This window comes from Elephantulus edwardii, unplaced genomic scaffold, assembly GCF_000299155.1.
Source record: "Elephantulus edwardii isolate Elephantulus edwardi_28Jun2011 unplaced genomic scaffold, EleEdw1.0 scaffold00043, whole genome shotgun sequence".
NCBI lineage: Eukaryota > Metazoa > Chordata > Mammalia > Macroscelidea > Macroscelididae > Elephantulus > Elephantulus edwardii.
The window spans coordinates 15103006-15115520 of NW_006399793.1; the positions used below are offsets into that span (position 1 = coordinate 15103006).

The following is a 12515-nucleotide window of genomic DNA, read 5'->3' on the forward strand; positions in this document are numbered from 1 at the left end:
GATTGCAAAAACCATGGCCTGTATCAGGCACACCTTAGTCTCCAGAGAGACACCGTTGCTCTTGAGTACTTTAGAGAGGTCCCCAACCGCATACTTTCCCATCACAATACTTTTTTTTTTATTTCCTGGCTACTGGTGCCAAGAGTGTTGACCATGGAGCCGAGCAAATTGAAGCTGTGAACCACAGACATAGGCTTTTTTATAACTGCATTTTGTGCTAAGGCCATTACCAGTATTCATTTCTTCTTCATTTTCTTCCTAGTTACAAATGTCTAGATTATTTTTTTCAAAATATTTCTTTAGGTGCCAAACTGATTACATTAGCTCTAAGAGCAGGAGCTAAGTCCTTCTCTGAGGCAGGAATTCTTAGCCTCAAACGGAGGTCTGTAAGTTTTAATCCTGGAGAGTAATGGCATCTCTTGTTCATCTCTTTCTACAAAAGGCACGTGTGACTATCAAAATAAGGGGAGTAGCCTTTTCCTCATCCTTTAGAGTTTAATTAATGGTTTCCTTTTCTAAAAAGCTTCCATCTGAAGTCACCTAATAATGTGGATCTTCAGTGGCCTCCAGGACAAGGCACTCAGGCCCATGAGAGATTTTCCTCAACATCAGTTGTTCATTTCTTAAGATTGTTTTTCTCACTAGATTAGCATTCTAACTGCCTTCTCTCTTCCCACATCGTATGTAAATGGGTGTTTATACATGTGAAATATGTATTATTACTATCTTGCTGATGGTGATTAAGAGAAGCCTCCTCCTCATGGCTATTTATTCAAAAGGATAATACTAATAAATACACCTTTCAAATCATCTAAGTAAGATGCTGCTAAATAAAGAATACTAGGACTAAGTCAGGTTGTAAGAACTTACCTATATCAAGAATTCTTATATCCAGAAAGTTTGGGGATATTGAGATAAAAAAATATAAGTTTACTGAAATTGTTTTTTCTGCATGCCAAAATAGGGAAGACCTTAAAAACATGATAATTGGATTAATTACTGCACTGGTAAAGGTTTGATTGTACATGCCATCTAAGAATGGATAAGAAAAAAGGAAGAATAACAGGATGATGGAGAAAAGGAGATAATAGCATATAAAATTATGTGAAATAAAATTATATACAATTAATAGCATATAAAATTAACTTAAAGTCATTGCTGTCTGGTTGGAACTGACACTCATAGCTGACCCTACAGTGGATTTATGGAGCTGTAAAGTGCACAGGAGGAGATTAGCAATCTTTCTTCCTTGGAGGACCTGATGGATTTAAACTCCCAAAGGGGGCCTTTCAGCTGTCAGCACACTCTCAACAGACTATGCCACTCACCTGGTATATGTCAGAGAGATATTAACATTTGACCTAGTTACCATTTATATTGTCCTTCATTTACTTGAATAACAGAAAGTGAAAATAAAAACTAATTTTAGTACATCATTTGTCGAACAATTTTTTTTTAAAAATTGTTTCTCTTTAAGAAGATAATTATTTTGACAGGAATTTATTTTTTTCTTTTCAGATCTTTCCTTGGATCCAGATGAACTAACAAATATTGCCACAAAATTTCCAGATCTTACTTACTCTTTGGACCAAAAGCTTCGCTCAATTATAAACTACCCTAAAGTTTCTGCTTCTGTCCACAAGTACAATAAAGAGCAGTTTATCAACTGGAAAAAAAGTACCGGGCAAAACTACTCAGATGTCATAGCAAATCTGAGATGGCATCAGGACTGGCTGAAAAAACCGAGGAAGTACAAAAGAGCAATCAGTCAGTGGCTTAAAGGCTCACATTAATCCAAGAGTTACTCAGAAATCATTTTCTAGAGCAACTTATTAATATGTTAAAAGGTCATTATCAGTCATGTAATCATAGTTTTAAGACTACTGGGTTTTAGTTCTTTTTAAGCATTGCATTAATACTTTATAACTAAATACCAATGACTGTAGAGTTTTTTTAACTTTTTAAAAATGATTTGCTATTAAAACCTCATGGTTAACAATTTCTAACAACTTCATAGAAATATGAAAAAAATAAAATACTGTAATATAATATGCTTCATGGAATAATATATAATTTTAAGATGTAAGAATTATTTCATATGAGCCATATAATGGCTGTTTGTATTTGATGGGATACAATTTGTTCAACCTTAGCTGTGCCATTAGTACTGCTTTTTTTAAAGGTAATTCAGAAAGTACAAGCTTCAAACAGTATAAAATGATTCACACTGAGCCAGAAGTCTTTCTCCTTCTCCAGGACCCCAGCCAGCCAGTGACCTCCTCAAAGCAACTCTTTGAACCTTATGTGCATTTACAAGCACACACATATTTTCCCCTGCACAAATGGTACATATTTTTCTGCATCTAGCTTTTTCCCCCACCTAACAGTTTCAATTCCTAGAAACAGAAGTTCTAGGTCAAGAATATGTCTTGCAAAATTATGCTAAAATTATTGACCAACTTTTAGTTGGTACATGCTTTCAGATCCTCGCCAATGTGCTGCATAATCAGAAATGCTTATCTCTGCCAACCTGATGGGATTTTCAAAAATAGATCAGTTTTATCTAAGTAAGAGTAAGATAAATAATGCTTTAAAATATTTAACAGTAACTAATTTTTCTTTACCCTGGTCTATCCCACTTCTTTGCCTCTTTTCTATTAACATGTTGGTCTTTTTATTATAGGAGTGCTTTAGATATTAGCTTTTTGTAAAGAAGCTGCAAATATTTTATTTTCCAGTTTGCAATGTAGTTTTAGCCTAAAAGTTGGCTTTTTAAAGCCTTTACAGTTAGCCCCCTCTGGTCTCCAGCTACTTTAACTGCAGACACATGGCCTTACAAATCATCAACAGCTGTGGGACTAGGCTAAGAGAAAGAGTGCTTCCCACACTGAGCAGAAAGACATTGAATAACAAGACATGAGGCAAGCAGGACTTGTGGAGGCAAGACTTGAGGGAGACTAGAAAAGACCCTGTTAGTGAGACTTTAGTGATGATGTTGGACAGACTGTGGCATTACTATGAAGAAACTGTGGCAAGGTGTAAGGAGAGGAGCCCCAAGATAAAGAATATAGTTAAAGATGTTTGCTGTTCTTGCTGGATGCTTAAAGGAGAAGCTGACTTATAGTTTTCAGGGTGCTTGTTTGCTTAGAGGCAAACTTTGCTGGATGATTTGGATTTGACTACCGAACTGAAATCAGATCATGGACTAATTGAGGAATTGTGCCTTGGGACTGCTTGGCTAAAACCTGAATTTGTTTTAGGTGATATTATTTGCCTCTCCTATTATTGTTACCATAACTGTGAATCTGTCAGTCAGCAATGAATAAATGAACCTCTTGCTGCTGCAATGGTTCTAGAGGTGCCATGTCGCTGGGCTATGGGCTCCTTATCTGCTTTCTGCTCTGGGGTAGTGAGGGCCTATGCTATTCTCACTCCCTCTGGCCCTTTCAGAGATACTCATGGACTGGTGCCTCAATTTCCCTTCTTTAAATGGTAACTTGGTGTTGTCTTTTGCCTTTGTTCTTAGGGAATTTGGTCTGTAAAAATTTGTATATTCATGTTGTCAAATTTACAGACCTTTTCATATTTTTGCTTTTACAGCTTTTTGTTGACACATACTATTTGTGTCACATTTAGAATGGTCTACACCACTTGTTAGCTTCTTAGCGAGTTTTCTTAAAAAACAAAACTGTTAGATCTTTTATCTATCTATAATGTGTTATATGTTAAAAACAGCTATAGATTATGTGTTTCATTTTAAAAAATGGCTACACAGTTGACATTTTATTGAATACCTACCTTTCCCCATTGGTTTTGAAATGTCATTTTATTATATAACATTTATAATTGAGTAAATTATCTGTTCCAAGATAGATTTTAAAATGTTTTTTTTTCCTATGAAAAAGCCTCATTTTCATTTGAGTTCCTTCCAAACATTTTTCCCACCTGCTGGGCCATTGAGGAGGACCTCATGCACTTGCTGCAGAGGGTCAAGGACTGCAGCCTTCAGTATGGACTGAGGCTCAATGTCAAGAAGACAAAGATTCTCACCACTGGACCAACTGGCAGCGTCAGGATGGATGGCGAAGACATGGAGATTGTTCACAGCTTCAGTTTGCTCGGCTCCACAGTCGACACTCTTGGCACCAGCAGTCAGGAAATCAAAAAGCGTATCGCGATGGGAAAGTCTGCTGTTAAGGACCTCTCTAAAGTACTCAGGAGCAACAGTGTCTCTCTGGAGACTAAGTTGTGCCTGATACAGGCCATGGTCTTTGCAATCGCTTGTTATGCATCAGAGAGCTGGACAATGACTAGGGAGGACAGAAGGAGAGTGGATGCTTTTGAGCTGTGGTGCTGGAGAAGAGTACTGAATGTACCACGGACTGCCAGGAAAACAAACAGATTCATCTTGGAGAGGATTAAACCAAGCTACTCCTTGGAGGCAAGGATTCTGGGGCTTCATCTGACATACTTTCGACATGTTGCCAGGAGGGACGACATGCTTGGGAGGGTGGAGGGACAGTGCAGGAGGCGAAGGCCCTCTATGAGGTGGATTGATTCAGTGACTGGGGTAATCGGGATGAGAGTGTCAGAGACAGCGTGATTGGTACACAGGACAGAGCAGAGTTTAGGGCTGTTGTACATAGGGTCGCTATGAGTCACAAGCGACTTGACAGCACATAACAACAACAATCAATATTGAAGGCTTCTGTCCTTTATCTTCTGTAGCAAGTACTTCAGGTCCTTCTCTCTTTCAGCAAGCAAGATTGTGTCGCCTGCATAATGCAGGTTGTTGATGAGCCTTTTGTTGCTATACTCTTCATAAAGTCCACATTCCCAGTTGATTTTCTCAGCACACAGATTGAATAGGTATGGAGAAGCAGATACAGCCCTGATGCACACCTTTCCTGATTCTAATCATTTAGTGTTCCCTTGCTCTGTTCAAACAGTAGCTTTTTGATCTAGGTATAGATTTCACATAAGCACAATTACATGTTCTGAAACTCCTGTTCTTCTCAAGGTAATTGTTTGATACAGTCAGCACAGTCAAAATGCCTTTGCATAGTCAATAAAATACAAGTAGACATTCTTCTGAAAGTCTCCGTTTTCAGCCAAGATCTGTCTGATATTATCAATAATATTGCTGATGCCATAGCCCCTTCTAAATCCAGCTTGTGCTTCTGGTGCTTCTCTGTGAATGTAATGTTCTAACAGTGACCCAATAAGGCAGAATAGAACTTCCTTATGTGGCTTTCAAGGCCATAAATTTTTATAGGAAGAAACTCAGCTTTCTCCTACAGAGCTCCTAGTCTAACACTTAACCCACAGCATTTTCATTTTTATTGCTTATATTTGACATACAAATTTAGAATCTATTTATACATGGATTCTAGTTATAAAAAGAAATAATACTATTAGTATTTTTATTACATCATTAAATGTAGTTTAATGTAGGAAGAATGGATTTCTTTGATATTCAGTCATTCTAAATCAGATTAAATTACACGTTTACACTTTTTCTGTAGAACAAGAAAGATGCACCGAGATTGTATCAACTACCTAATTTATGCAGATGACACAACTTTGCTTGCAGTTAAGGGAAGAAGGCTGGAAGTACCAACTGAAGATGATCAAAGGCTACAGCCTTCAATATAGTTTACATCTCAGCATCAGCAAAATAAAAACCCTCACCATTGGACCATTAGACAGCATTGCGATAGACGGAGAAAAGGTTGAAGTTATCGATGACAAAGTGCTGAAGTGCAAGGTTGTCTTTTTAAAGACTAAGGTATGCCTGATCACTGGGCAATGAATCTGGAAGCTCAAAGAAGAATTGATGCCTTTGAATTATATTGCTGACAAAGAGTACTGAAGGACTGCTAAAGCTCTTATGGCTTAGTGGTAAGGGGTTGTGCTGCCAATCTAAAGGCACCAGTTTGAATCTCCCAGCTGCTCCATAGCATAAATCTCCCATGTGATTTACTGACTCTAAAAACTGGCTGGAGGGTCAGCTATGAGTTAGTTTTGACTCGGTGATACATAACAGCAACAACTATGGACTGCCAAAAGAACAAGCAAGTGTGTCTTGGAGAAAGTACAAGCAGGGAGCTCGTTAGAGGCAAAGATGGTGAGACATAAATATTATCATATATTATCAGGAGAGGCCAGTCCTTGGGAAAAGACATCAAGCTGTGAAAGGCAGAGGGCCAGTAAAAGAGGACAACCTTCAAGGAGACAGACAGACTGACACAGGCAATGAGCATGGGAGACAGGAAGGCAGTTTAGAGCAAGGTTCAGATCTGTTGTTCATCATTTGCTGTGGGCTAGAGTGGACTCAATGGCCCCTCAAAACAACACACCATACCTTTCTCTTTATTAGAATCTTCAGTACTATTTTTTCAGTATTAAGTTTTCTTTATGTAGATAAGTTTCTTCATAAAGATTTTTTATATGTAAGAACTTCTTTAAATAAATACCACTCAGGCCTTATGCTTCAGTGGTGCTATAGTTCAGTGTTCAACTGCTAACCAAAAGGTTGGTGATTCAAATCCACCCAGTGCCTCTACAGGAGAAATACCTGGTGATTTTCACAGCCAGGAAAACCCTATGAGGAATTTCTACTCTGCAACATGAAGTTGATCCTAAGTAGAAATGGACTCTCTGAGTGTCTAAGGTTTATCATTCAGAAGTCTTTCCTAACCAATCATTAGCTTTTCATTTTGTGAAGTAATTTTTGTATTAAGGAGAGAAAATTAGGATGGCATGAAAGCCCCATCCTACTAGAGGCTTCTATAAACTCATGGGACCTCAGTGCTAGGTGCTTTTTCTTGTAGACCCCTCATCTGGGATACAGTATCCAGCCTGCATCACTCATCCACAGTTGCCACCCATCTATACCATAACTCTACAAAGATGAACGATTAAACCTAAAGCAGAAGTAACAACATGAAGCCACCTCTACTTTTGTTGAGATAGTTTCAACTCTACATTGGTTTCCAAGGCTGTAAATGATATAAAGTCTTAATAGGAAGAAACTGCCTCATCTTTCTTCGTTGGAGGAAGACAACCTTTCATATAGAAGCCCACCAAATATTGAACTACTTCTCCATGAATTCTTAGAAAGAGGAAAATAATAAAACCAAAAGCAGAAATCAATGAACCAGGAGAGGAAAACAAACTGTGTGGAGGAAATCAATAAAAATGTGTTCCCTTAAAAGATCGATAAGGAACATTAAAGGAATAGTAAGAAAAATGTTACACCAATAAATTGGATGACTTAGATGTCATGCAAAACTTGAAAACCAACAACCACCCACGTTCATTCATAAAGGAATGGTACCTAAATACCCTCATACCAGTTGTTGTTGTTAGGTGTCATTGAGTCAAGTATGACTGATAGCAACTTTATGAACAGTTGACCTGAACCCTGCCCTGTCCTGTGCCATCCTCATCATCTCTGAGACACTGGAGTCCATTGCTGAAGTCACTCTGTCAACCCATTTCATTGCAGGTTTTTCTGTCCTTCGCTGACCCTCCACCTTTCTAAGAATGATGCCCCTTTCCCAGCTACATGTCCAAAGTATGGAAGACAAAGCTAGTTACAATTTTTCCAAGACATACTGGTTTGTTCTTTTGGCAGTCTGTAGGCTATTCAATATTTTTCTCCAGCACCACAACTCAAAGGCATCAATTCTTCACCTGTCGGATATCCTTATTCACTGTCCACCTGTCTGATCCATTGCAAGTGGTTGAGAATACCACGTCCTGAATTATATCAATTAAAGACATTAAATTCAGAATTAAAATCTGTCTCACAAAGAAAACTGCAGGTCCAGATAATTTCAGCAGTGAATTCTACAAAACACTTTAGAAAACAGAAAGAAGGAATACTTTCCAGTTGAAGTTATGAGGCTATAAATACTGAGTATGTTTTACTACCTAAAAACAAGATAAAGGCTGTATAATAAATAAACAGGCAAATAAATATCCCTTACATATATACAAAAATCCTTAAATTCTAAATTGTGTTTTTTAGAAAAGGGAGGATAGGAGTGACAACATGTGAGACTGGGAAATGTATTGTTATCAACTTTCCAGTTCCTTTTGAACTAGAAGAAAACCTGCATGTATCATTTTGATTGGGGAGCTCTGGTGACCCATTGGTTAGGGGTTGTGCTGCCAACCTAAAGGCACTAAGTTCAAATTCACCAGCTGTTTTGTGAGAGAAAGATAGTAAATACCCTCCTATGTGATATATACAACCTCTAAAAACCCACTGGAAAGTCAGCTATGAGTTGATTCTGATTCTATGGCACAAAATAAAAATTATTTTTATAAGAATTAAGTTTAAAAATTGTTTTACCAATCTTTATTCGTTAAACTTTATGAAATATTCATTTCACCAGTTGTCTTCTTTTGTATATAAACAGAATTTTAAGAAATCAATTATGTTAAAGAGAAATAATCCTCTAGTATCAGTTGGGAAATCATTAAATTATGGATTTATGACCAGTAAGAAATAGACCATAAACTATGGCAGATAAAAGGCCTTGGACCCAAACACTCTGATGGGAGAATGTGAAAATAAAATTATTCTTTAAATAATGCCCCAAGAATAATTATTCATATATTTCCACAGAGCTTCCCTTGGTTCATACAGAAAATATCAGTATAAATATATAATACCACATGCAAGCAAAATCCTGCTAAAGATTATCTTAAAAAGACTAGAATAGTACATTGACAGGAAACTACCAGAAATACAAGCTAGGTGTAGAAGAGAAACACTAGAAACATTATCACCAAAGTTCAGATGGATCCTGGCAGAAAGCAAAGAGTACCAGAGGAATATCTATCTGTGTTTCATGGACTATGCAAAGGCATTTGATGGTGTAGATCACAACAAATTGTGGTTAACCTTGAAGAGAATGGAAATTCAGAACATTTGATTGTGCTTATGAGAAACTTATACTTGAACCAGGAAGCAGTCCTCAGAACAGAGTAGAGGAGAAAACTATATGGTTCAAAATCAGAAAAGGAGTGCATCATGGATGTGTCCCGTCGCCATTCTTTTTCAGTTTATATGTAGAACAAATCATTCAGGAGGCCGGGCTTTATGAGGAGGAATGTGGCATTAGGATTGGAGGAAAACTAATCAACAACCTGCATTATGCAGACTGACACAACCTTGCTGAAACTGAGGAGGAACTGAGGTGCTTGCTGCAGAAGGTCAAGGTCTGTAGTCTTCAATATGAATTGAAGATCAACATCAAGATTCTCACCATTGAGCCAATTGACAGCATCGTGATAGAGTAGAGATTTGAGGTTGTTAATAATTACATCTTGCTTGGCTCCACAATCAACAGTCTTGACACCAGGCAGCCAGGAAATCAAGAGGAATTGCAATGGGAAAATCTGCTGTCTGGGACCTCTCCAGAGCACTGAGAAGTAATGATGCCAGTCTAAAGACTAAGGAGCACCTGATACAGACCATGGTTTTTGCAATTACTTGCTATGCATCAGAGAGCTGGGCAATGACTACGGATGGCAGAATAAGAATCGATGCCTTTGAGTTGCGGTTCTGGAAAAAAGTCTTGAACATACCATGGACCGCCAAAAAAAACAAATCGGTCTTGTTGGAGAGGGTGAAAACTAGTTTCTCCTTGGAGGCTAGGATTTTGAAGCTCCATCTCACATAATCTGGGCATGTAGCCATTAGGGACCAATCCTTGGACGACATCATGATGCTCAGAAGGGTGGAAGGACAGCACAGGAGAGGAAAATCCCAGATGAGATGGATTGATAGACTAACTGAGGCAATGGGGGTAGGTGTGTCAGAGGCTGTGAGACTGGCTCCGGAAAGGGCAGGCTTCAGAACTGTTGTACGTAGGATCCCTATGGTGACTTGATGGCATATAACAGCAACACATACATGAAAAGAGCAACAACAACAACAAAAACCAAAAATGAGAACCATGTGGTGACAGCCATGTCTGATCTTTACTACATAAAGGGGAACTGTCCCTGTTAACAGCATCAATAACACAAAAACAATTACTATAAAGTAAGACATGTCCCCCAAGCTCCCATATCTCGTTCTACTCATCTCAACACCAATCTTTCTGCTTTGCTGGGTCCAAAATCTAATCCAATAACTCACTGACCACACAGAACCATGTTAGGGAAGCCAAAAGGTTATAATCCAGGTTAGTAGCAGACTACAGTGAGGATAGTTCCTGAAATGTGCTCCCAGGCCTCAGCCTGTTAAAAAAATTCCATTTGTTGTTTTAAAATTATCAATATTGCCAATATTGGCTTCCATCCTCATTCTTTACCAGGGTTCTACAGTTCTTGGTCTGGTGGATTACCGTTCCCCACTCCCAGTTGTCCAACAAACTTGGGCTAATGCTCTTAGCTCCAGTTGCAATGGCGCAATGGTCCCAAGGTCCCATCTCACCTCAAATCTCTAGTTTGGCCATGGTTGCTGCTGTTACTGCAGAAGAGTGTCCTACATTATTATCTTGCTTCTTTCTCCTGGGGCAGCCAAGGTCTCATTCTCCTGCTGCTGGATTACTCAATTTACTGGTGAGACTAGCCAATCCCCTTATGGAATTGTGAGATAGCCAATCACAGTGTGGATTGCCCTATTTACATATTCCTGCCCAACCATGTAATGTGAGATTCATGCTGCAGCTAGCTAGACTATATCCACCAAACCCTCCCATCCAATGCATCTTAAAGATGCAAATGTTTCACTAACCTAGGAGCATGACTTTGAACAGGTTCAGTAAACACTACTTCCTCCTTCCACCAGGAAAATGCAGAAAGTTGTGCTTTCACTATGACTGATGAAGATTGTGCATAAAAGGCAAATTGACGCTTCCAACAGGAAAAGGAAAAATGTTGTGAAGAGGTTGGGCTAAAAGAGGCAAGATTTCATCTAACCCATTTCCTGAGCCTTGAATTTCTTTTTTAAAAATTGGCCACCTAATCTTTTTCTTAGTCATCTTTTCTCTAGGCTTATTGGAGGCGTAGACCCTCCTAGCAACCTCCCATCTGCTGGAAAAGGGAACGAAGAGAATGAAAAGTCGTGATGACACATCCTTCACTGGATGAAAATATTAGGGGAAAAGAAATAAAGACACTATTTGCATAAAACCTATCAATGCCCTCTTCACACTAATTAAATGAATTTTACATCACCGAGAGCAGCTGTGTTCGGCCTCTTGTAGTAATGAAGAGTATTTGAAATAATCTGCAAAAGCCACTGCTACTCTCAATTGCCAAGCAACATCACTGACTTCCTTTCAAGAAGAACGCTCTCATGGCTGACCAGACACGCATATCCTTTCAAAGATTCGTCTGTTAGATTTTCCCTCTTGCTATAAACGCTGCTCTGTTTCTCATGTTACTGTTTTTCAAATGCTACTGAAAATCCTTGACATTTCAAATTGCTTTTTAAAAAAAATTCAAACTAGAGCGTTTTCTACTCCCCCCCCCCCCCCCGGGCAACTAACTATACAACCATGAAACAGTTTGATTTGGGGGCTTGTGGGTTGTTTTCTTTTTGGGTTTTTTTTCTTCTGTTTTGGCAATCTCAGTCAGAAGAATCCTTTTCCATATAATAGTAGCCTGTTAAAAAGTGGGAGAAAGAGGTCTCAACGTGTAAATATCTAACAGTGAGATCCGATCTACAAAACTAAGGTTTCCAACTGTGGCGGGGGTAGTGGGGGGTGGGGGGGCGAGGCGGAATGTCACGGCTACAGCCGGAAGAGAATCAGCCAAAACGGGAGGAGGGGGTGTTAGAGAAGGGTGGAGAACAGGAATGATGTGTGCTTCTGAGCGTATAACCCACATTTGAGTAGCAAATGAAGAGGACAGTTACAAAACACAACAAAGCGCAAACCCGCCCCAATCCGACTCCCTTTCTGTTCGTACGCGTTTTCAACTAACTTTCCGAACTTGCAGACAGATTCCCGTCCCGCGCTGCCTCGCCACCACCTTGGTTTCGCGCGCCCTGATCACTCTCTTCCATGCCACGTCTGCATCTGGGCTAAGGATGGATGATTCCTTCGGTTTCTCAACTGTACCACCGGCGCCCAACCTTTCCGCATTCCACTCTTTGAGCTGGAGTCTCAACCTGACTTCTGGGCACGGAGCTCCCGCTCCCGGGGCGCAGCCACTCGGGCTAACCAGAAGTCAAGTCCGCTTGGTTTTCCTCGGGGTCGTCCTAGTGGTGGCGGTAGTCGGCAACGCCATGGTGCTGTGCCGCTTGTGCGGCGGCGCTGGGTCCTGGGCTGGGCCCAAGCGTCGCAAAATGGATTTCCTGCTGGTGCAGCTGGCCCTGGCCGACCTGTACGCGTGCGGAGGCAGCGCGCTTTCGCAGCTGGTGTGGGAACTGCTGGGCGCGCCCGGCCCGGCCTCGGGCGACTTGGCGTGCCGCTCTGAGCAGCTGCTGCAGGCGTCCGGCCGCGGGGCCTCCGCCCACCTAGTGGCGCTCATCGCCCTCGAGCGCC

The 12515-nt window shown here is 40.1% G+C and overlaps 2 protein-coding genes across 2 annotated transcripts in view; both read left to right on the plus strand.

The window, feature by feature from the left end:
- The window catches only part of ARSK (arylsulfatase family, member K), a 68791-nt gene extending 66955 nt beyond the window's left edge, over positions 1–1836 (plus strand). Inside the window, 2 exon segments of the mRNA XM_006885392.1 lie at positions 1519–1775; positions 1777–1836. Of these exon segments, the coding sequence (XP_006885454.1) occupies positions 1519–1775; positions 1777–1836 (317 nt within the window).
- Positions 1837–12058: 10222 nt separating this feature from the next.
- Positions 12059–12515, plus strand: part of GPR150 (G protein-coupled receptor 150) — a 1311-nt gene continuing 854 nt past the window's right edge. Inside the window, exon 1 of the mRNA XM_006885393.1 lies at positions 12059–12510. Coding sequence (XP_006885455.1) covers positions 12059–12510 — 452 coding nt within the window. The remainder of the gene's footprint in view (positions 12511–12515) is intronic.